The sequence below is a fragment of the Medicago truncatula genome, chromosome 6, assembly GCF_003473485.1.
Source record: "Medicago truncatula cultivar Jemalong A17 chromosome 6, MtrunA17r5.0-ANR, whole genome shotgun sequence".
Lineage (NCBI taxonomy): Eukaryota > Viridiplantae > Streptophyta > Magnoliopsida > Fabales > Fabaceae > Medicago > Medicago truncatula.
In genome coordinates, this window is record NC_053047.1 from 11,126,336 (window position 1) to 11,152,026 (window position 25,691).

Here is a 25,691-nt window from a genome sequence, read left to right on the forward strand (position 1 = left end):
AGACACGGACACCATACATGACAATAACATTGACAAGTCAACGTCGATTTTAAAATATGAATAAATTTAATGTAATCACGTGGGTCAATGTCAAACATTGTTTTCTGTCACAACGCACATGCCTTCTATCAGAAGTTACAATGCAGCAATGACTATGAACCTGTATACGAAAGCAAAATGCGCAGATCTAATTTGCAATCGATATGGTCGCAATTACAGTTGTGATGTCCAAGCACTCGTCAAAATTAAAATTTGGATTATATTTAAGAGATAAAAGACAACAAAAAAAAGAGCAAATAAAATTTTAACAAAAAGATTAACTAAATTGTTGAATAAGTAAAATATTACTTGTTTGATTTCATTAAATATGAAAATGTTAAATATGCTTATAGCATGGGAGTTAAAACTACTTCAATAGTAAGAGATGATATATAAAGAAGAAAACAATATGTAACATTATTTTATTAACCATATCATCATCTGTTAAACCATATAAGAAATGGTTTACAATTTCCAATATAGTACTCGTACAAATAGATTCACATAAACCACATGACATAACTTGTGTACAGACCAACATTTGTACGTAGCTGGAGAAGAACAAGTAACAACTATGACCAAACACTTACCATATCTCACAGTACTAAAATATCAAGAATTGGAGCAACATTTCTACATAGGGACATAACCAAGTGTTCCAAAGGACAGAAGCAACTTCCTTTTTTTGGCATGCTTATCAGAAAAGGCAACAGCATTCTTCTAGTACACAGCAGCAACAAAGCGCAGCCAAGCTGCAGTGTAAATGAAGGATTCTCAATCTTATTCTCCAATTAAAACCATAAACACAAACTGGAGAGAAGCAAGACATTTCTTGCAGTTTTTAAATTGTAACAGAAAAGTTGATGACTGAAGCTGAATAAAGGTATTTCCTTGTTTAATGATGAGTCATCTATGAAGTACTGACACAAACACGGACATTGGACATGACACCAGTAATAATTTGAGAAAATAGAATAATTAAAAGTAACCACGTTGTCGGTGTCGTGTTGGTGTTGGACACCAGACGCGCCTTTAATATGAAATGTTAGTGCTGCATAGTGTGTCATAAAGGCTGATTGGAGAGTTTCACATATTATGAAGAGCAGGGGCATAAAATCCAATTACCAATCCAAGCCGAAAATGTAACTAAGTTGGGTCCAGGATTGATAAATTTAACTAAGGATTCAATCGTTAATGTGTTCGCCTCAGGACTGAATGTAGTGAGCTTGTAAGTAAAGAGCATATATACAATTATATTAAGATGTATAGTTCTTTAGCTGTATATCTGACAGTTGACACAAGTAATTGCTATGTTGCATCTTACATTCAAAGTGAGTGTTGAATCAACTGCTGGTTGATTAGGTCCAACACATAACTTAGTTGTGCTTGTGCACCTTGCCTAATAATCTCACCAAAATTAGGAGGACAATAAAAACCAAAACAAAAAGTATTTATGCATCAAATATTGGACTCAACTGTCTAAGTGAAAGCTGATAGGCTCATCCTTTTATTTCTCAACTATGCCTATTTGCATACGACAGAATAAACAAGCAGCATGTTTAGTATTCAATTCAAGTCTTATCTCATACACAGTCTATTGGAACATCTTCATGTTTACTGCTTAGTTCGTATGTTGTGTCTAGTGATTTTGGTGTTGATATACAAAAGAACATAAAAGAGTGAAGTAAAAGAAAAACACATACCATCCACGGAGGAAGGAACAACAACCAGGATCACCATGGTGACCATGATGGTGATGATGATCAACATGCTGGTAGTTGTGGTACTGAGGCGGAGCAGGAGGAGGTGGTGGGTATCCGTTATCAAAATACCCTTGATAGGAATCATGCGGCGGACCGTGGTGGTGGTGGTGATGCGGTGGCGGTGGTGGTGGTGGAAAGCCTCCTGGATAACCCGGCGGAGGGTAGCCTTCGTGATGTTGATGAGGCGGTGGTCCTGGTGGTGGTGGGTATGGAGATCCAAACCCTAACAAAATTCAAATTTAGATGAAATTGAATTTCATATCAATTTTTGATGAAATGAAAGAGAAATTGAAGTACCTGGTGGAGGATAATTACTCATTGGATTGGATTTTGAGAAAGTTTTTCTCTTCTACGAGCGTGCGTGGTTTCGAGAAGTGAAAGAGCTGTTATTTATTGCAGAATAACACAAGGTTGAAGAAGTGAATGTGGAAGTAACTGTGGGACCTACTATTATTGGTGACAAGATGACAACGAAAGAAGGAAAGAGAGATATGAGTAAGTTTCTTAATTGTTAAGTACCAGCATAGCATAATACCCGTGCCTACCTGTTGAAAATTACTAACAAGAAAGATATAATAATGCAAATGATGATGGTAAATAGAGTAAAGATACATGTACACCATTTTCCTTGTACCACTCATACACGCTCCCTAGTGGCAGGGATAGTTTAGTAAATTTATACACTTTTTTATTTTTTTATTTTTTAATTCATTTACTCCTCGGACCATTCTCTCTCTCTGAAACTTTCCCTCAATTATTTGTTCCTCTCCTCCTTCTCCCTTCCGATGCCTTCTGTCACGGTGGGTGACTAGCCACAAACCCTCTCTTCCTCCTCCCTCCCTGTTTCTGATCTCCCATTCTCAACTCCAAATAAAGGGCAATCCAGAACATAAACAAGATTAAGCAAATCAGAATGGCAAGGTGACGACGCCATGATTCGCGACGGTAACAGTGACACCGGTGAGATTCAAAATGGTCTGGTCAGAAACCGACGAGATCCAAAACGGCAGATCCATTCCGATGAGACGGTGACCCGTGAATCTGTAGGAGAGAGGACAACGAAAGAAGGTCGGTAGTCTGATGACGGCGTAGTGTTAAGAGAAGAGAGAAGCGGGAGAGAGAAGACCAGTGACGACGTGGTGGTGATGTGAGAGAAGAACAGAGGAGGGAGCGACGGAGATAAACAGTTTCGCGGAGGAGGAAGGTGGAGGGAGCGACGTAGCCCAGATCTGAACGAAAGGAAGGGAGAGTGTCGTTTCCATCACCGTCGCCGGAAAAGAAGTGCGCCGTCGTCGGTGGTGGTGTGGCCGGTGATGGTATCTAATGAGGGAGAAAGGAGAAACGGGGTTGAAGGAAGAGAGAGACTGAGAGCTTTCAAATTCTTTTTCTTTTTTTTCCTTTAATTTTTTTGAGCTGGCATTGTTTATTATTTATTATTGACATGTAGGAGGTGTACAATGGTATGTTGCCACCTATGGATGTTCACCTATCATCTCTCTTGTAAATAAGGGTCATTTGAGTTTTCACCGTGTAATAATTGATCATTTCTTTTGGAATTATTAATTGAGTTTTACTTTTCTCACGTGCCCTATTTTTTTTCCAAAATTACCATCGGTACTATCCGAATTATATAATCTCAACACGTCCGGATTACATAATCCAGTACATAGAACTGAAACAGATTTGCATGTCATTGTGGTTTTTATCATTGTTTTTCAATAAATCATTACATATTTATGTATAAAAGACAATTAACTTAAATATTATATCAAAAAATGATTATATATATCATTATACCAACAAAAAAAAAAAGTTGAATTTATATCATTACACATTTCATTGATGATATATATATCTAATCTATGGCGCTGAAAGATCAATGAGACTATCATCCACTTCAACCTTCACACCAGGACCAGGACCAACCCTCTCATCGGGATCAAGATTTTCAATAATGTACAATTATTCGTCATCTTCTATCACCGCTACACTCGCCGCCCGACTTAGCTCATTATAATCTGCCATCCGGCTGGCATATCTATCTGGCCAGGTGTCTGCATCTTCTCGATGGTATCGTCTCCATAGAGCGGAAGTGGAAGGAATCAGACAATCATCCTTCAAATCCAATGCCATAAAATGGTTTTCATTCACATATGTCACGTCAGACACATCAACGGATCGATACATGGCGGCGGCGGTGACCACACAGAGGGAAATAGGTTTCTGATTTCCCAATGGACAACACAACAACCGTTTGGTTGAATTTTTGTGCGATGAGGAAACTCATATTCGGCATGGTCATCCATTTATCCCGTGGTGCATTCCCAATACTGTCGTAGGATAGAGCGTCTGAGACCTCTTTATACCGCCTATCATCATTAGCGGGCATTTTCTACACCGACAAGCTCTTTGTAAAGGTTGTACCGGACTATTTGGTGATCATCAACAGTCAAGTTACGTAGGACAGCAACTGCTCGGAACCCACAATGGTCATCATCAGATACATCTGCTCCGATGTAAATATAAATGAGAAGAATCATGCATGTGTCCTTTTATTTATTTATTTATGCTTTTATATATTGAAAAAATACAAACCAATTTTATTTTGCCATTTGGCTTTTCACTTTAAAACTCTTTTTTTCAAAATTAATAAAAAAATACACAAAACAAATCAAACGACAATTTTTACCTGAACTACGAGGATTTGATCCCTCACGGGTACGTAGGCAAAGGACATTCGTCCTTCCAAATCATAAAAAATGTTCCTTTTCTTTTAATCACTTTGATTCCATTCTTTTAAAGCAAGCAAGTTATAGCACGAAAAATGAATAAGATCAAGAGATTCCCATAGAATACTATGGATATTTAGGGTGCTAACACCTTCCCTATAACTAACCCCTGAACCCTAAATCTTTATAAAATGTGGTAATTTGAACTTTTTTCCACTTTCTTTCAAAAAATAAAAAGTTCAGTCGTGAATAAAAATAGGAGTAAATAGGCAATTATCCCCCTGAAATTGTAAGTTTCGTCGATTACTCTCCTGAAATTAACAAAACTTCAATTACCCCTCTGAAATTGCACAAAGTTAATCAATTTACCCCCTCCGTCAAATTCTTCTGTTAGTCAACATGATGTTTTGCAAATACCACCCTGAAGTTTTGCACTTATATGCAAAATTCCCCTCGAACTTAAAAATTTATATTTTTTTTCTTATACTTGACTCAAAAGATATTACAGGCAAACAAGAATGAGTGAGTATCTACCCAATATAAATGAGTTAATGGATCCATAAATGAGAATGGTGAAATAAAAAACAATTGTAATTGCAAATGAGTGAGTATCTACCCAAAATAAATGAATTAATTATAAGCTTGACAAAAACTCAATAGAGAATTCAAAGGAAAAGTTATAATAAATGTGAAGTGATTGAATACAAGAGAGGAACTTGTCCTAAATAAATTACATACATAAGTAAATTACATCTAGAGGACCATAATTCCCCCACCCTTTTAGTTTAATTTGTTTTACAATTACAACAATTAATAATAAGAAATGACAATGATCAAAAGAAAATAAAGCTTGTAGTCATAGTATAACACATGCATGCAGAACCTACCTAATGTCATAGATACAAATTTTAAAGTGCACACACACATGCGCTTGTTAATTTAATTTTATGCTCTCCTCCTTGCCATGGTGCCATGGTTAGGATTCCCATCAAATAACTCATCAATGTAAGTCTCTATATCTTCAGCTTGAAACTTAATATACTTCTCTGTTTGTCTACCTGGATCCAAATATTGTGAAAACCTCCCCAAAAATGATCTATAAGCAGGAATCACAAGAGATGATATTGAAACTCTTAGCTCAGATTTAAGTTGTTCATCATGCATAACCCAAGTGCTTTGTGTCTTATGTATCTCATCAAACAATGTATTGAAAGTCTTGAACCTTTCCTTCAATGCTGGCTTTGGAACCTTCCCGTTATTATCATTTAGTCCTTTTGGACTTAAACAATTTAATATCTTTCCCCATGTTTCTATTTGATAGTTTTTGTGGTAAGTTCTCAGCTCTGTTGATCTCTTACGATACCATGTTTCACCCATCACTTGATAAAATTCAGTTGAAGATTTTATTTTTTGAACAATGTACCTTCCATTGTTCATCATAAAGATGCAACTTAATGGTACTTCTTTGTACAACTTAGCTTTTCCTTCAAGATTTGTGTCCAGTAATTCCATTACACGTGTCAATTGTCCTGTGAAAGGTGACTCATTTTCCTTCTCGTTTGAATGTTGATTTTCGTTTTCATAACGTGGCCTACTTGTTGAATCTGAACGTTCAATTTTTGAATGTTCGCGAAACACTTCTTCCAATGTGTCTTTATACTCACATGAGAGTCGTAGATAGTTAATTATGTAGCGAGTTAGCGGATGAATTGCGCCCCCCGCAACTGGGGTTTTTCCATTATCATTTTTTATTGAGTTTTCGAGTTCGCAAAATATTAACACCGCAACCTCTCCGAGTCGATTCTTGGCTGATGTCATTTCAGCTTTGATTTCATCGACAATGTCCTTTGGGAAGAGTTTTTCCAAGTTTGGAATTGTATCTCTTAAAGTCTCGTACATGTCTAGAGACTTAAAGAGCTTCTCCGCAGCGCGTTTTGCCATCGCGACACTTTCAGCAAAATTGAGAAGCTGAAACACCACTACACGCGTCAGGTTGGTGTAGAGTGTGTCTGCCATCGATGGATCCTCAGAGAAAATTGAAGCAACAAGCTTCCTTTCTCCGGGGAACCACACAGTGGCACATTCTTTAAATGTGTTAATCCATGTTGGAATCTCTCTTTCAAGTGATTCCCATTGCATTCTTTGGACCTCGTCGATGCTGATCCTTTCATACCCAAGCTTGTGCAAACCATCGCCAAAACTGTGCTTTCTAGAAACAATGTACACATGACAACACTCTGAATCGTAACCTGCAAATAACATTTCACGCGCTATTTTGTTCAAATTTGTAATGGCCTCATCTTTAAAACCCGGGAAATCCATAGGAGTCTCTATTGGTTCATTTTCTGATGACTCTGGTGTTGCCACATTTTTCCCTTTCGAGTCATGGGCACCATTGGGTTCCGGTTTATTTTCGACTCTAGATTCTTCCATTAACAAATGGAACTCTTCCTCCAAATACGACATTGCTCGTTGTTGAATCGCATCCACGCGGTTAAACAATATTGAATTATCCTTTTTTGCATGTTTCTCTTGTAATTCTTTTTCTTTTTCTTTTTCTTTTTCTTTCTCTTTCTCGTTTTCTTCTTCTCCTTTCTTTTCTTCTTCTCCTTCTTTTTCTTCTTCTTTTTCTTCTCTAGATTGAAACTCTGTGAGCATTATGCTCAACAATTTCATTAGCTTTGAAACACGATTCACGTCTTCCAAGAAAGATGAATCTTCCTCCACAGTCTCACCCCACTTTTTTTCACAAGACTTATACCTCGCCATTTTCTCTTCCACGAGATCCAGAAACTTGTCAACAAATTCAGGAATCTTCTCTTCGTTATCACTGACATTGTTGTTATTGTTCTCATGTGGAGTAGCAAGAAATTGATCAATGTCTTCTGAAACCTTCTCCAGGTTTGGAGGTGGAGTCTCTGGTGTAACCTCGAATGTTAGAACATCTTCATTCTCCTTCTCCTCCTTATCTCCCTCTTCGGGCTCTCCCTTAACATGATCTAAATCATTAGCCTTTTCATTCTCACCATCCGATTTTGCCTCTTTAGCGTTTTCTTCGGTTTTTGGCGACAACGAATGAGGGGTGTTATTAGCATTGGTGTTGTTTTCCTCATCTTTGTGAGGGAAAGTGTTTGAATGATCGTCAATATTCTTCTCCATGGTTATGGTAGTTATGAATATGGTTATGGTTTCCCAACTCAAAGAAAACAAAAAATGGTAAAAAATGAGTTTCACAATGTTTAAAGCCAAGACAACATTGTAGAATTGTCCACTATGTTTTTCTTTTATTTTTTATTTGTTTTCTTTTGTGTTCTATTTTTGTTTCTACGGTTGTTATCTATTAATTTTTCTATACTCTCTCTTTTACAAGGATTATTAGAGGTTAAGATTTGTCTAGTCATTGTTTGAGGAAGAGGGAAAAAGAGAAACGAATGGACATAAAGCTCCAACCAAAAAAGTATGCATGCCATTTATAGATTTACCAATGAGACAAATCTATCAAAAGACCAATTAATTTTTTAAAACAATATTTTTGTGTGATGCATCTTATTTAGGCATACTAGAATATATATTTTTTGTACAAAATATTCTTAAATTTTATAATAAAAGTATGATTTGAAAATTTATTCAAATAAATATTTGAAATGGTTTTCAAGAAAGGAAACAACAAACATTACAATATCGTTGTTTTTACGTAATTTAATTTATCATGTGTACTTTTATGGCTTGAGTCGATATCATCTACGTACAAATATATAGATTTACTTTTCAAGCCGGATATGACCATAGTGAACGGAAAAGCTTCTCACCAAAGAGTTTTAACGTTACTGCATTTTTAGAAGACAATTATCATTCATGGTTAATTAGCACAAGTAGGGTGTAAATAAAAACTTAGACCAACTCGGTACATATATACACTCATAAAATCATGACTTTGATTCGATTGTGATAAATTACTTATCTTCAACATGATTGTAATTTTGTACAACTACCATGTAGTGACTCATCCTCGACATAATTGTACAACTATCAAGCATCTTTGAAACATACTTGCTAGTTTTCAATAGAGAAATCATACTTGTACAACCATTTTTTGACAACTTTGTAACAACTTTTTATTTCATACTTATATTATACTCTTTATTCTTTTTCTTTCTTTTTCTCTCTCCATTGATTTTAACCAATGAAAAGAGAGAGAAAAAAAAAAGTTCCCTAAACCCTAAACCCTAAAAGTTGTATCAAATAGTTGTTCAAATATCACTCCTCTTTTCAATATGTCATTTCTATCTAAAATTAATAACCATAAGGGGTGAGATATACTCGGTGAGTTTCAAAGAACAACATACTCATATACACTAAGTAACAATAAAATGTATATTTGGGTAGGATATTGAGTTATACACACACATTAAACATCTCCGTGAGTTTAGCTCGGTTGGTAGGGATATTGCATATTATATGCAGGGGCTGGTGTTCGAACATCGGACACCCTACTTTTCCACATTTATATATGTGTGAGCTCAACTACTAAGTTACTTGACCAAAAATACACACATTAAACATTGTCATAATGAATTTAAAAGTCAGAAAGTTTAAGCAAAACTTAGAACTTTTAAGGAATCACCCATAAGGCTTTTTCAAGGAATTAAAACAACCGCCAATAGAAAAGAAAACAACAAAAATTTGTAAATTCAACGATTTTTGTTTATCCAAAACAATTCAAACTCTAACAAACGTATTTAAATGGTAATATTAGCACCACAATAAATAAATGCAAATCTCAACAATTCATTTACAATTTTGACATGCAATCATATAAACTCTAGTTTTGAGAACAATGAATTTGGACATATCAACTTAATATTGAACATCAACATAAACTTTTTTTAATCGAGTTTGGTGAAAATAGAATAATGATGCAAATATTTATGACTTAAATGGCCAATTTATAATAAAAAAAAACTTAAAACTAACTTATTATAATCATATAACTTAAAGGACCGCAAATAATATTTGACTCGTATGTAATAACAACATAATTCACAGAAGCTACAAGATTCTATCATCCTACTAACATCATAAACACCAATACCACCATATACAAATTTAATAATACATACTCCCTCCGTTCCAAATTGTATGACGTTTTGGTCATTTCACACGTATTAAGAAATGTAATTAATATTGTGTGGGGAAGAGAAATTATGAGTTGTTTTACAAAATTATCCTTAATAAATAGTATGAAAAAGATAAATGAAATAATTGAAAGAAGATAAAGTAATTAATAGTTAAGGATATAATAGAAAAAGTAACATTAATATTTCATTGGTATTGTAAAGCGACATATAATTTGGGACAAATTTTTTTTCCAAAGCGACATACAATTTGGGACGGAGGGAGTATAATTTACAAAAAAAAATTAAAGATAACGATAGTCACATTGCACTATCTCAATATAAATTCATTTGGTTCCAAAATAATCATGTCTTTCTCAAAGAAAATTATCCCAACTACGTCAATGATAAAAATTTCATACCAATAACCTTAGTATTGTAAGTACAACTTAAACAATTTTAGAGTGATCTTTTTTCCAACTTACTTATGTGCATTCCAGTCAAATTTATTTTTAGAGTTAATAGTGTTTTTCACCCCTATAATATAGGTCATTTTCGGTTTTCCCTCATATAAAATTTACGATTTGATTAGCATTCTTGTAAAACTTTTTCTTTTTTTGGAAAACACCCCTCCTCCATCCAACTCATCAAATGCGCATATAAGGTGTTGACTTAGTTTTTTTTTCATTTTTAATTGTCCACATCAGACTTTATTTTATAAAATATCTAAATATTAATTTTCAAAAATAAAAAAATATTCAGATTTTTTTTCAAAATTTTTTTAAAACAAAAATTAAAATATTAAAAAATCAGAGAAAAAGATAAGATTTTTTTGAAATTTTCGGTTTTTTTTTTTTCGAAATTCATTTTTTTTAAGGATTTTGGAGTTTAATTTTCAAAATAAAAAAAGTTAAAATTAGAAAAAACAAATTTGAATTTTTTTTAAAAAAATTCAGATTTTTTCCGAAAAAAAATAGTTTTAAAATTTTTTCTACTTAAAAAATTTCTGGAAAATATTTTATTTTTTAAAAAACTCTGATTTTTTTTTCCAGATTTATATAAAATCAATTTTGAAATTAAAATTTTAGAAAAAAAAAATCACTTTCTAATTTAAACAAAAAATATTAAAATTGAAAAATATTTTTCGTAATAAAAAAAAATTCCTGAATTTTTTTATTTTCAAAATATGCACAGTCAGCATGCCATACGGTGTACCACGTCAACAAATATGCACAGTCATATGGGGGAGGGGTGTTTTCCGAAGAAAAAAAAAAGTTTTACAAGGATGCAAATCAAACCGAAAATTTTATAGGGGTGAAAAGCACTATTAACCCTTATTTTTAATATATAACACAATTAAGACTTACAAATATTTTAAAAACATTTGCATAGTCATAATTTACTAGAAGTGTGTTTTTGTTCCTTTATTTCATGAGAAGAGATAAAATAAATTTGAGATCAAGAGAAATTGTTAAAAAAATAAGAATTGTGTGCTTTGTCCATGATGTTATAAAGAATGGAGTGAGTTGTAGGTGATTTTATGAAATTGTTGAATAAGTTTGATATTTGTGTAATTAGTTTACCAAAAAGTTAAATTCGATTAAAAAACACAACAACATTAGAATTTACCAAACACGTAATTTGTTAACTCAACATGACACATTACTGTTTTTCTATGGTTAAAATCCACTAAAGACCAAAGGAGAAGGAATTTAATATATTAGAGATTCATTAAATATATTGCATGAAAGTGAACAACACCCAAAAACATAAATTTAATTTAAAAATTTACATCCCAAAACTAACTAAACCGTTCATCGTAATGTTGAGAGTACTGAGGGAGTCTACAATGAGTTGGACCATCACATTAGTCTAAGAGAAACCACACAATTATGATTGATAACATATCATTATTCAAAACATTAAGGCATTAGGTGTATTAGTCATATTACTTATATGTTTCTCAATGTCTTCTTTGTCATCCAATATGAAACTTTATGTAACAATTGACACATGAACATGAAGGTGAGAAAAACACAAGAATGGAGGGTTGAATTGTGTTAGCTTTTTCTTCTTTTTCTCCTAAGCTGAAAACACTGATCAGAAGCAGATAGAGTTCTACTTCTGAAGTGATGTTCGACACTAACTTGCAGCAGATAAAAATAGAGAGAGAGCGGGGGGGGGGGACAAAACAATTATACAGGTTCCTTCCACAAACCGGAAGTCAGTCATGTCCCCCTTGCACTTCCAAGGAGAGTTCACTATGTAATGTTTGATTACAATTGCTCACTGCTAAAACTAGCAAGAGACTTCAAATGCTCAAGCACAACTGCAAGAGACTTCATATGCTCCTGAACACAATCAAGAGACTTCTTAATTCAAACAGAATTACAAAGAAAAATGTTTGAAGTTGAACACTTGATATACAATCAGTGGTGTTCACAATACAAATCAGATACATACTCTTGAGACTCTAGAATTTCTAATATATGACCTTTGATAAGAAATTCTAAGTGAACTTTGAATGCAAAACAATTTCAACAGAGTTTTGGCACTTTGTAAATTGTTGTTGAGTCCTTACCAATCTTTAAGTCTTCACTCCTTTTTATAGAGGTGTGAAAGAGACGTTGTGAATTGTCAGCACATCAAAATAGATTCGTTTGAAGCTTTGATTAATCATCAATGATCTTTTGCCTGATATGGTTATTGTCCTATGAATGATCAATTTCAAATCCATTCCAACTGTGAAGGAACATTATTGCAGGCGGAGCTGTTATCCTTTTCTTGTAGCAGAGACACAAACTGAGTAGTGGAGATAGTGGTTGTACACTTCGTACAATTGTAGTTTGTCAACGCTCTTTGAAGAACAAGCATCCAATGCCTTCAAATCCTTTCAAAATAGTCGTTGCTTCACACTTCCAGTCTTCTGCAATGCTTGGACGAAATTAAATCCATTGAACAACTTTTGAAGTTTTAAGTCTTGCATCTCCTGATGAACTTCAGCTTCTGGTGATCTTGCTTCTGATGAGATGCTTCTGATGAACTTTCTTCTGATGACCTTGCTTCTGATGACGTCATCACTTCAGGAGCACTTTTACTTCAAGAGCACTGTGACTTCAGGATCACTTCTCTTCAGACGCTTCAAGCTTCCTTTTTGTTGATTCATTTGCTCTTCCTTTTGTTCTTCAAGAACCTATTTAAGATGTCAAATTTTTGTCTATGGTCATGTACACTTGAACAAATATTAACATATCCAATTGACAATTTTTAATACCTTGTTATCATCAAAACTCTTGAAGCAATTATACAGGTTCCTTCCACAAACCGGAAGTCAGTCATGTCCCCCTTGCACTTCCAAGGAGAGTTCACTATGTAATGTTTGATTACAATTGCTCACTGCTAAAACTAGCAAGAGACTTCAAATGCTCAAGCACAACTGCAAGAGACTTCATATGCTCCTGAACACAATCAAGAGACTTCTTAATTCAAACAGAATTACAAAGAAAAATGTTTGAAGTTGAACACTTGATATACAATCAGTGGTGTTCACAATACAAATCAGATACATACTCTTGAGACTCTAGAATTTCTAATATATGACCTTTGATAAGAAATTCTAAGTGAACTTTGAATGCAAAACAATTTCAACAGAGTTTTGGCACTTTGTAAATTGTTGTTGAGTCCTTACCAATCTTTAAGTCTTCACTCCTTTTTATAGAGGTGTGAAAGAGACGTTGTGAATTGTCAGCACATCAAAATAGATTCGTTTGAAGCTTTGATTAATCATCAATGATCTTTTGCCTGATATGGTTATTGTCCTATGAATGATCAATTTCAAATCCATTCCAACTGTGAAGGAACATTATTGCAGGCGGAGCTGTTATCCTTTTCTTGTAGCAGAGACACAAACTGAGTAGTGGAGATAGTGGTTGTACACTTCGTACAATTGTAGTTTGTCAACGCTCTTTGAAGAACAAGCATCCAATGCCTTCAAATCCTTTCAAAATAGTCGTTGCTTCACACTTCCAGTCTTCTGCAATGCTTGGACGAAATTAAATCCATTGAACAACTTTTGAAGTTTTAAGTCTTGCATCTCCTGATGAACTTCAGCTTCTGGTGATCTTGCTTCTGATGAGATGCTTCTGATGAACTTTCTTCTGATGACCTTGCTTCTGATGACGTCATCACTTCAGGAGCACTTTTACTTCAAGAGCACTGTGACTTCAGGATCACTTCTCTTCAGACGCTTCAAGCTTCCTTTTTGTTGATTCATTTGCTCTTCCTTTTGTTCTTCAAGAACCTATTTAAGATGTCAAATTTTTGTCTATGGTCATGTACACTTGAACAAATATTAACATATCCAATTGACAATTTTTAATACCTTGTTATCATCAAAACTCTTGAAGCAATTATACAGGTTCCTTCCACAAACCGGAAGTCAGTCATGTCCCCCTTGCACTTCCAAGGAGAGTTCACTATGTAATGTTTGATTACAATTGCTCACTGCTAAAACTAGCAAGAGACTTCAAATGCTCAAGCACAACTGCAAGAGACTTCATATGCTCCTGAACACAATCAAGAGACTTCTTAATTCAAACAGAATTACAAAGAAAAATGTTTGAAGTTGAACACTTGATATACAATCAGTGGTGTTCACAATACAAATCAGATACATACTCTTGAGACTCTAGAATTTCTAATACATGATCTTTGATAAGAAATTCTAAGTGAACTTTGAATGCAAAACAATTTCAACAGAGTTTTGGCACTTTGTAAATTGTTGTTGAGTCCTTACCAATCTTTAAGTCTTCACTCCTTTTTATAGAGGTGTGAAAGAGACGTTGTGAATTGTCAGCACATCAAAATAGATTCGTTTGAAGCTTTGATTAATCATCAATGATCTTTTGCCTGATATGGTTATTGTCCTATGAATGATCAATTTCAAATCCATTCCAACTGTGAAGGAACATTATTGCAGGCGGAGCTGTTATCCTTTTCTTGTAGCAGAGACACAAACTGAGTAGTGGAGATAGTGGTTGTACACTTCGTACAATTGTAGTTTGTCAACGCTCTTTGAAGAACAAGCATCCAATGCCTTCAAATCCTTTCAAAATAGTCGTTGCTTCACACTTCCAGTCTTCTGCAATGCTTGGACGAAATTAAATCCATTGAACAACTTTTGAAGTTTTAAGTCTTGCATCTCCTGATGAACTTCAGCTTCTGGTGATCTTGCTTCTGATGAGATGCTTCTGATGAACTTTCTTCTGATGACCTTGCTTCTGATGACGTCATCACTTCAGGAGCACTTTTACTTCAAGAGCACTGTGACTTCAGGATCACTTCTCTTCAGACGCTTCAAGCTTCCTTTTTGTTGATTCATTTGCTCTTCCTTTTGTTCTTCAAGAACCTATTTAAGATGTCAAATTTTTGTCTATGGTCATGTACACTTGAACAAATATTAACATATCCAATTGACAATTTTTAATACCTTGTTATCATCAAAACTCTTGAAGCAATTATACAGGTTCCTTCCACAAACCGGAAGTCAGTCATGTCCCCCTTGCACTTCCAAGGAGAGTTCACTATGTAATGTTTGATTACAATTGATCACTGCTAAAACTAGCAAGAGACTTCAAATGCTCAAGCACAACTGCAAGAGACTTCATATGCTCCTGAACACAATCAAGAGACTTCTTAATTCAAACAGAATTACAAAGAAAAATGTTTGAAGTTGAACACTTGATATACAATCAGTGGTGTTCACAATACAAATCAGATACATACTCTTGAGACTCTAGAATTTCTAATACATGATCTTTGATAAGAAATTCTAAGTGAACTTTGAATGCAAAACAATTTCAACAGAGTTTTGGCACTTTGTAAATTGTTGTTGAGTCCTTACCAATCTTTAAGTCTTCACTCCTTTTTATAGAGGTGTGAAAGAGACGTTGTGAATTGTCAGCACATCAAAATAGATTCGTTTGAAGCTTTGATTAATCATCAATGATCTTTTGCCTGATATGGTTATTGTCCTATGAATGATCAATTTCAAATCCATTCCAACTGTGAAGGAACATTATTGCAGGCGGAGCTGTTATCCTTTTCTTGTAGCAGAGACACAAACTGAGTAGTGGAGATAGTGGTTGTACACTTCGTACAATTGTAGTTTGTCAACGCTCTTTGAAGAACAAGCATCCAATGCCTTCAAATCCTTTCAAAATAGTCGTTGCTTCACACTTCCAGTCTTCTGCAATGCTTGGACGAAATTAAATCCATTGAACAACTTTTGAAGTTTTAAGTCTTGCATCTCCTGATGAACTTCAGCTTCTGGTGATCTTGCTTCTGATGAGATGCTTCTGATGAACTTTCTTCTGATGACCTTGCTTCTGATGACGTCATCACTTCAGGAGCACTTTTACTTCAAGAGCACTGTGACTTCAGGATCACTTCTCTTCAGACGCTTCAAGCTTCCTTTTTGTTGATTCATTTGCTCTTCCTTTTGTTCTTCAAGAACCTATTTAAGATGTCAAATTTTTGTCTATGGTCATGTACACTTGAACAAATATTAACATATCCAATTGACAATTTTTAATACCTTGTTATCATCAAAACTCTTGAAGCAATTATACAGGTTCCTTCCACAAACCGGAAGTCAGTCATGTCCCCCTTGCACTTCCAAGGAGAGTTCACTATGTAATGTTTGATTACAATTGATCACTGCTAAAACTAGCAAGAGACTTCAAATGCTCAAGCACAACTGCAAGAGACTTCATATGCTCCTGAACACAATCAAGAGACTTCTTAATTCAAACAGAATTACAAAGAAAAATGTTTGAAGTTGAACACTTGATATACAATCAGTGGTGTTCACAATACAAATCAGATACATACTCTTGAGACTCTAGAATTTCTAATACATGATCTTTGATAAGAAATTCTAAGTGAACTTTGAATGCAAAACAATTTCAACAGAGTTTTGGCACTTTGTAAATTGTTGTTGAGTCCTTACCAATCTTTAAGTCTTCACTCCTTTTTATAGAGGTGTGAAAGAGACGTTGTGAATTGTCAGCACATCAAAATAGATTCGTTTGAAGCTTTGATTAATCATCAATGATCTTTTGCCTGATATGGTTATTGTCCTATGAATGATCAATTTCAAATCCATTCCAACTGTGAAGGAACATTATTGCAGGCGGAGCTGTTATCCTTTTCTTGTAGCAGAGACACAAACTGAGTAGTGGAGATAGTGGTTGTACACTTCGTACAATTGTAGTTTGTCAACGCTCTTTGAAGAACAAGCATCCAATGCCTTCAAATCCTTTCAAAATAGTCGTTGCTTCACACTTCCAGTCTTCTGCAATGCTTGGACGAAATTAAATCCATTGAACAACTTTTGAAGTTTTAAGTCTTGCATCTCCTGATGAACTTCAGCTTCTGGTGATCTTGCTTCTGATGAGATGCTTCTGATGAACTTTCTTCTGATGACCTTGCTTCTGATGACGTCATCACTTCAGGAGCACTTTTACTTCAAGAGCACTGTGACTTCAGGATCACTTCTCTTCAGACGCTTCAAGCTTCCTTTTTGTTGATTCATTTGCTCTTCCTTTTGTTCTTCAAGAACCTATTTAAGATGTCAAATTTTTGTCTATGGTCATGTACACTTGAACAAATATTAACATATCCAATTGACAATTTTTAATACCTTGTTATCATCAAAACTCTTGAAGGGTAATGTTAAACACATTTTGTTCCAACATAACTTATATCTTTAAAGTCCGAGACTCTTGTGTCTGTAATTTGTTGATATTCAAATAAGGTTAAGCAGAGGAACAACATGGTTAAACAAAATGGGTTGATGGTGTTTTTACGGATGGAAGTTTATGTCCCCATCTTTCTTGAAATGAGAAAAATAAATTTAGAAACAATAAAAATTAAATTAGAATAGGTAAAAGAAATTTGAACATGAAAGAAAAGGAAAAAAAATAGTGTGTGTTTAGTCCATGGAAGTATTGGAAATAGAGTGAATTGCTGGTGATTTTATGGGTTAGTTAAAAGTGTTGGAAATTTAAGAATAAATATTTCACCAAAAAATAGACTTGGTTAAAAAAAACATCACATCATATAAAATGTCTAATAATCATGTACATTTTTAATTAAACATAACACATCTGTATTTTTCCATTAACAAGTTCAAGCAAAAACCAAATATGAAGGTATTTGATATAATATTGGTTGGATAAGAAGATTGTAAGAAAGCAAATGACATCTAAAAACTTATATTTGATATAAAAAGTTAAGCAAATGAAATTCAAAAACTAAAAATATAATTTGTTATAATATTTGAAATTCCTAGGAAGTCTACACAAGTGAGATTGACACCACATCTTCACGTAAAATCTTAAGGCATTAGGTATATTGTTCTTCTCGCTTATATGTTGCTCAATATATACTATTGCACCTTTTTAAGTTGGACAAAAAAATCATTATGTTTAAATTAAAATCACATAAAATTGGGGGTAGGAATGCAATTTTGTTGCTCTCACATCCTATCTTCCTCTTTCTCTTTCTCGGAGCAACACATCCAGTTTGTGAAGACAAACATAAATTGCTTTATGCCACGACTATATGAAAACATCTCATTCATGTATAGTATTTCACGAAGAAAAAAAATCAAGATCCCTAATTCTTATTGTGAATTAAAACGGGTAACTAAATTTAAAAATCTTTTGTTTTTGGAAGAACTGATTAAAAAATTTGAATCCATATATTGATAAAAGAAATCTAAGTCGTTCATAATTTATGAATCTGTTGATGCAATCGGCTTCACGGATCGGAGATCTGGAGAGGGAGGATTACTTCCGGGTAGAGGACATCAGAGATATAATGTTGGAATAAAATGTGTTTAACATTACCCTTTAGAGTTTTGATGATAACAAGGTATTAAAAATTGTCAATTGGATATGCTAATATTTGTTCAAGTGTGCAGGACCATTGTAACACCCCGTTTTCCCAATATACAAATTTCTTAAAACATTTATCACGTAATCACATAATTAATCATCTTCAACAATATAACGTAATCACATAATCAATCATCATCAACATAGCATAATAGACATGACAATGTGACAATGCTCCTAGACTCCGTATATGCATGTGGTACCAATCGTCATCATAAGTATAAATATACTTTAATCGTGCGGAGGACAAAGCTCCTAATAATCGTGCGGAGGACAAAGCTCCTAATAAAACGTGGTGAGGACTAAGCTCAATGATATGCTATGCATGGACTCTTAACAACAAAACATCGTAATCATCGTAATCATGTGCATTCAATAACTTGAAGCAAAACGTCATCATTTTCATTATATTCATATATAAACATTGCATACTCAGTTAAATAACAGCAGCAGCATAGTCAAGTCACATAACAGCAGGGAGATATCAATATATCAATAGCAAATCAATAGAATCATAATCATTTCAATTATATCTTACATATTGCATAATACATTAATCATGCTCAATTAATATCAACATATCTTAATAGCTTTACAGACTGCATTAAACGTTATCATTAGATTTCATTACCAATTAGGGGTTCACTCTTGATCAAAAGGTGCGACACAGATCGCACAACCACTCAACAGCTACATTCTGGACTTGCTCGCGAGGCGAGAGTTCTCACTCGCCATGGCGAGTACCACTCAGATTCCCAACTAATGTTGTTTTGGGTTCAATCCTGTCCTAAAATCATTCCTAATCATCTCTAGGTATGTTTAGGCACTTAAAGGCACTCAAGGTCCAACTAAAAAGTCGAAACTACAAAATATGACATGCACTCTGCCTAAGCTCGCGAGGCGAGTTGCACCAAACAACTCGCGAGGCGAAGGGAAAAGGCTCGCGTGGCGAGCGATGAAGCTCATCACTCGCGAGGCGAGGATCATAGCTCGCCGTGGCGAGCGATGAATGTCGCTACGGCCAGGCTTCCTAAAATCACAAAAATTCATCGATTAGCATGGTTCTAAGTCTGATACTGATTCCAAAGTTTGTCCTAAACATTATCTAAGGTCCAGGAATACTTTCTACATCAATCTAACCAATTTCCACCGTTTATTCTCAAATTTTAGGGATTTGACCTAGTTTTCGTTTTCTCCATCTAATCCTAATTCTTGCTAACTAATCATCAGAATTACATTCACTAATGTTACTGAGTTATTAGTCCCACCCTTACCTGGTTATGAAGAAAATCGCAGCCCTCTTGGTCTCTTGCTCCTCTCTAAGCTTTTTCTCCCTTTTCCAAAAGTTTTCACGTACAAAGTGTTTTTTCTAAACCTAGGTCTATTCTTTTATATCTCCCTTAATAACTTATCTTATTTCACTTTCTCCCCCAAAACTATCTAAAATATCAAAACAGCCATCAACTAAATATTTTTCAAATCTTTATTTTATTTAACAATAAAATAAATTCTCTAATCTTATCAAATCCTCCAAAACTCATAACTTATCACGTCATCAATCAAATCATCAAAATCACCACAAATCATCAAAACATATCAAAATCATGCATATATTATATAATTATAATATAATTGCCTAAACTCGATTAAATAACGATTAAACGAAAGTGGGCGTTACAACTCTCCCCCACTTAAAAGATTTTCGTCCTCGAAAATTTACCTCAAGTAAACAACTCTGGATAAGACTCCAGCATCTTACTCTCAAGCTCCCACGTCAAGCTTTCACCAGTCGCTCCCGACCAAACGACTCTCACGAGAGGTATCTCCTTGCCTCTCAACGTCTTCACTTTACGATCATCAATCCTCAACGGTAAAGTTTCTACCGTAAGGTTGTCTCTAACTTGCACATCGTCACTCTGAATTACATGAGATGGATCCGGAACATACTTTCGAAGTTGCGACACATGGAAAACGTTGTGCAAATTCGCAAGATGTGGTGGTAAACCCACTCGGTAAGCCACCGTTCCAACTCTTTCCAATATCTGATACGGACCAATGAACTTCGGGGTCAACTTCTTTGACTTCAAAGCACGTCCTACACCAGTCATAGGAGTGACTCTCAAAAACACGTGGTCTCATTCCTGAAATTCAAGATCTTTTCTACGCTTATCATGATAACTCTTTTGTCGACTCTGCGACGCCTTCATTTTCTCTTGGATCATCTGAACTTTCTCAGTAGTTTGCTGAACAATCTCTGGTCCTAAGACCACTCTTTCTCCTGATTCAAACCAACACAACGGAGTTCTGCATCTCCGACCATACAAAGCCTCGAACGGTGCCATTCCAATACTAGAATGATAGCTATTATTATAAGTGAACTCGATCAACGGAAGATGACTATCCCAAGTTCCTCCTTGCTCAAGAACACAAATTCTCAACAAATCCTCTAGCGACTGAATTGTCCTCTCCGACTGACCATCTGTCTGTGGATGATACGCCGAACTCAATCTCAACTTCGAACCCAAAGCCTCTTGCAAACTTTTCCAAAATCTAGAAGTAAATCTTGGATCTCTATCTGATACAATGCTCGAAGGAACACCATGCAACTTCACAATCTCTTTGATGTAAATCTCTGCCAACTGGGCAACAGGGAAACTAATATTAATAGGTAGGAAATGAGCTGACTTCGTCAACCTATCAACAATAACCCAAATTGCGTCGCTCCCTCTCGGAGTATTCGGCAAACTCGTCACAAAATCCATCGATATACTATCCCATTTCCATTCTGGCACATCTAAAGGTACCATCATCCCAGCAGGTTTCTGATGCTCGACTTTCGACTTCTGACAAACTAAACAGGAATACACAAACTGTGCCACATCTCGTTTCAAACCAGACCACCAGAAAATCTTCTTTAAATCATGATACATCTTCGTAGCTCCCGGATGAATACTCAAGCTACTTCTATGACTCTCTTCAAGAATCATCTTCTTAATCTCTTCATTGTCTGGGATACAAATTCTTCCTCGGAATCTCAACACACCTAGATCATCGATTTTAAAATCACTGTCTTCAGTCTGATCTCTAGCAACCAACAAGTCCACAAACTTTACATCGACTTTCTGTGCTTCCTTGATACTTTTCAGAAATTCACTATCAATCTTCAGCATACCCAATTTCACACTCTGAGGTGTCCATTCACAAACCAAACTCAAATCTCTAAACTGTTCAAGCAATTCGAACTCTCTGACCATCATGGCGGACATATGCAATGTCTTCCTACTCAAGGCATTTGCAACAACATTAGCTTTACCTGGATGATAATTCAAGCCAAAGTCATAATCCTTCAACAATTCGAGCCACCTTCGCTGTCTCATATTCAATTCCTTCTGATCGAACAAATACTTCAAACTCTTGTGATCACTAAACACCTCAAATCTCGAACCATACAAGTAATGTCTCCATATCTTCAATACGAAGACTACGGCCGCCAACTCGAGATCATGCGTAGGATAATTCTTCTCATGGATTCTCAACTGTCTTGAAGCATAAGCTACCACTTTACTTTCTTGCATAAGTACACCTCCTAAACCCAACTTGGACGCATCACAATAAACCACAAAAGGTTCATCTGACTTCGGCAAAATTAACACTAGAGCAGTCGTCAAACGCTTCTTCAATTCACCGAAACTTTTCTCACAATGGACGTCCCACACAAAAGTTTTACCTTTACAAGTCAACTGCGTTAGCGGAAGAGCTAACTTAGAAAATCCTTCAATAAACCTTCTATAGTAACCAGCTAAACCCAAGAAACTTCTAATTTCAGTAACGAACTTAGGAGTATCCCACTGTGATACCGCTTCAACTTTAGACGGACCCACTGCAATACCATCACCAGAAATAACATGGCCTAGAAAACTCACTTCTTTCAACCAGAATTCACACTTAGACAATTTAGCATAAAGTTTCTTCTCTTTCAACACTTGTAAGACAATCTTCAGATGCTCAGCATGTTCTTCTTCAGTCTTGGAGTAGATCAAAATATCGTCGATAAACACAACCACAAACCGATCCAGAAATGCATGGAAGATGCGATTCATATACTCCATAAACACTCCAGGTGCATTGGTCACACCGAAAGGCATAACTTTATATTCATAGTGACCATAACGCGTTCTGAAAGCTGTCTTCTGCATATCTTCATCCTTTACTTTAATCTGGTGATAACCTGATCTCAAATCAATCTTGCTGAAAACTCGTGCACCCACTAGCTGATCCATCAAATCATCAATTCTCGGAAGTGGATACCTATTCTTGATAGTTACCTTGTTCAACTGTCGATAATCAATACACAACCGCATACTACCATCTTTCTTCTTTACTAGCAAAACCGGCGCTCCCCAAGGTGAAACACTTGGTCTAACAAACTTCTTCTCAAGCAAGTCTTCCAACTGTTTCTTCAACTCAGATAACTCAGAAGCAGACATACGATAAGGTGCCATCGAGACCGGCTTCGTTCCAGGAACAAGATCAATAGAAAACTCAACTTCTCTCTCTGGAGGCACATCAGGAATCTCATCTGGAAAAACTTCAGGGAATTCACACACCACCGGTAACCTATCAATCACTGCTTGATTCTCAATAGATAAAGTAGCCATTAACGAAAACATCAAGATACCGTCGCGTTCCAGTTGCTTCAGCTGCTTAGTAGATAAAAACTCTGCACCACTTTCCTCTTCGACGGAAGAGAAATGCACTGTCTTGCTAAAACAATTAATAAGAACGTGGTTGTACTCTAACCAGTTCATACCCAAAATCACATCCATACCACTCAAAGGTAGACAAACTAAATCCATTTCAAAATCACGACCAAACATAGACAAAGGACATTTCAAACATACGAGAGAAGTAGTCACCGAACCCTTAGCTGGAGTTTCGACAACCATCTCTCCATTCATATCAGACAAATCAAGACCCAAAGCAGAAACACAATCGAAAGCAATAAAACAATGCGTAGCACCAGTATCAATAATAGCAACTAAAGGAGTATTATTAATATAGCAAGTACCTCTGATCAAACGATCCTCATTCTCTGTCTGAGTCCCAGTCAAAGCAAAGACCCTACCAGTAGTCGGCGCCCTCTTAGGCTGAGTACATTGTGAACTAATGTGACCCTCTCCATTGCAATTAAAGCACACAATGTCTGTACGATTGCAATCAGCTACAACATGACCTTTCTTACCACACCGGACACACTTCTTGATTTCCTCAGGGCAGGCGTTGCTCTTGTGGCCTTTCTCACCACAATTGAAGCATCCAATCTCTGCAACATCCTTCTTCTTAGGCCGCCTAACATCGACCATCTTCTGTTTACCTTTGTCAGCGGGGGCACTGTACGGCTTAGGACGACTCTGTTGTCCCCTGCCCTTCCTCTCATTCACTACCTTGTAGTGAGCCTTGGTATCCTCCTCATAGATCCTGCAGCTGTTAACCAAATCTGGAAAAACTCTCAGCTGTTGATACCCAATCGCCCTCTTGATGTCGGGCCTCAGACCATTCTCGAATTTGATACATCTCGAGAACTCAGCATTCTCAGCAGTATAGTGCGGGTAGAACTTCGACAGCTCCAGGAACTTGGCAGCATACTCTGTCACAGACATATTTCCTTGTTTCAGCTCAAGGAATTCGATCTCCTTCTTCCCGCGAACATCTTCCGGAAAGTATCTTCTCAGGAACTCCCTCCTGAAAACGGCCCAAGTCACAACAGCTCCCTCCTGCCCAAGGGTAGGCAGAAGAGCAACCCACCAGTCATCAGCTTCCTCGGCCAGCTGATGAGTACCAAACCGAACTTTCTGATCCTCCGTGCACTGCATAACCCGGAAAATCCTCTCAATCTCCTTAAGCCACGTCTGGGCTCCATCAGGGTCATAACGTCCTTTGAAAGTCGGAGGGTTCTTCTTCATGAACGTCTCCAACATCCTAGCTTCAGCATTCGCACCGGCATTCACGTTAGGTTGTTGTCCCACAGCTTGGGCAACAGCTTGTAGAGCAGCAGCTAACGCAGCATCGTTTCTTCCAGCCATTTCCAAGATTCTACAAAAGTAGCAACAACAACATAAGATAGTAATATAAATATTACTAAGACTCGACACGACTCTCTAATTGACCGGACGGACCGACCTGCTCTGATACCAATTGTAACACCCCGTTTTCCCAATATACAAATTTCTTAAAACATTTATCACGTAATCACATAATTAATCATCTTCAACAATATAACGTTATCACGTAATCACATAATCAATCATCATCAACATAGCATAATAGACATGACAATGTGACAATGCTCCTAGACTCCGTATATGCATGTGGTACCAATCGTCATCATAAGTATAAATATACTTTAATCGTGCGGAGGACAAAGCTCCTAATAATCGTGCGGAGGACAAAGCTCCTAATAAAACGTGGTGAGGACTAAGCTCAATGATATGCTATGCATGGACTCTTAACAACAAAACATCGTAATCATCGTAATCATGTGCATTCAATAACTTGAAGCAAAACGTCATCATTTTCATTATATTCATATATAAACATTGCATACTCAGTTAAATAACAGCAGCAGCATAGTCAAGTCACATAACAGCAGGGAGATATCAATATATCAATAGCAAATCAATAGAATCATAATCATTTCAATTATATCTTACATATTGCATAATACATTAATCATGCTCAATTAATATCAACATATCTTAATAGCTTTACAGACTGCATTAAACGTTATCATTAGGTTTCATTACCAATTAGGGGTTCACTCTTGATCAAAAGGTGCGACACAGATCGCACAACCACTCAACAGCTACATTCTGGACTTGCTCGCGAGGCGAGAGTTCTCACTCGCCATGGCGAGTACCACTCAGATTCCCAACTAATGTTGTTTTGGGTTCAATCCTGTCCTAAAATCATTCCTAATCATCTCTAGGTATGTTTAGGCACTTAAAGGCACTCAAGGTCCAACTAAAAAGTCGAAACTACAAAATATGACATGCACTCTGCCTAAGCTCGCGAGGCGAGGAAGGGTTG

General features: G+C 35.9%; 2 protein-coding genes across 2 annotated transcripts; both read right to left on the reverse strand.

The window, feature by feature from the left end:
- Positions 1-432: 432 nt before the first annotated feature.
- LOC25495906 (cysteine-rich and transmembrane domain-containing protein WIH2) lies at positions 433-2,302 on the reverse strand. The gene is made up of 3 exons (XM_013596165.3): positions 2,100-2,302; positions 1,743-2,025; positions 433-791 (listed from the first exon to the last, which is right to left on the reverse strand). Exons 1-3 carry the CDS (start codon positions 2,119-2,121, stop codon positions 737-739), a joined length of 360 nt encoding a protein of 119 aa, XP_013451619.1. The 5' UTR covers positions 2,122-2,302; the 3' UTR covers positions 433-736.
- Positions 2,303-5,476: 3,174 nt separating this feature from the next.
- Positions 5,477-7,690, reverse strand: LOC25495908 (exocyst complex component EXO70B1). The gene is made up of 2 exons (XM_024786380.1): positions 7,195-7,690; positions 5,477-7,062 (listed from the first exon to the last, which is right to left on the reverse strand). Exons 1-2 carry the CDS (start codon positions 7,688-7,690, stop codon positions 5,477-5,479), a joined length of 2,082 nt encoding a protein of 693 aa, XP_024642148.1.
- Between the last annotated feature and the right edge of the window lie 18,001 nt (positions 7,691-25,691).

Excerpts from the sequence above, each read along its gene's own strand:
- LOC25495906 (XM_013596165.3), bottom strand. The coding sequence starts at position 2,121 with ATGAGTAATTATCCTCCACCAG. Across the intron at positions 2,026-2,099 it reads GAGTAATTATCCTCCACCAG|GGTTTGGATCTCCATACCCA; the intron begins GTACTTCAATTT and ends GAATTTTGTTAG. Across the intron at positions 792-1,742 it reads TGTTCCTTCCTCCGTGGATG|CTTGGCTGCGCTTTGTTGCT; the intron begins GTATGTGTTTTT and ends TTTACACTGCAG.
- LOC25495908 (XM_024786380.1), bottom strand. The coding sequence starts at position 7,690 with ATGGAGAAGAATATTGACGATCATTCAAACACTTTCCCTCACAAAGAT. Across the intron at positions 7,063-7,194 it reads AAAGCTAATGAAATTGTTGA|AGAAACATGCAAAAAAGGAT; the intron begins GCATAATGCTCA and ends AAGAATTACAAG.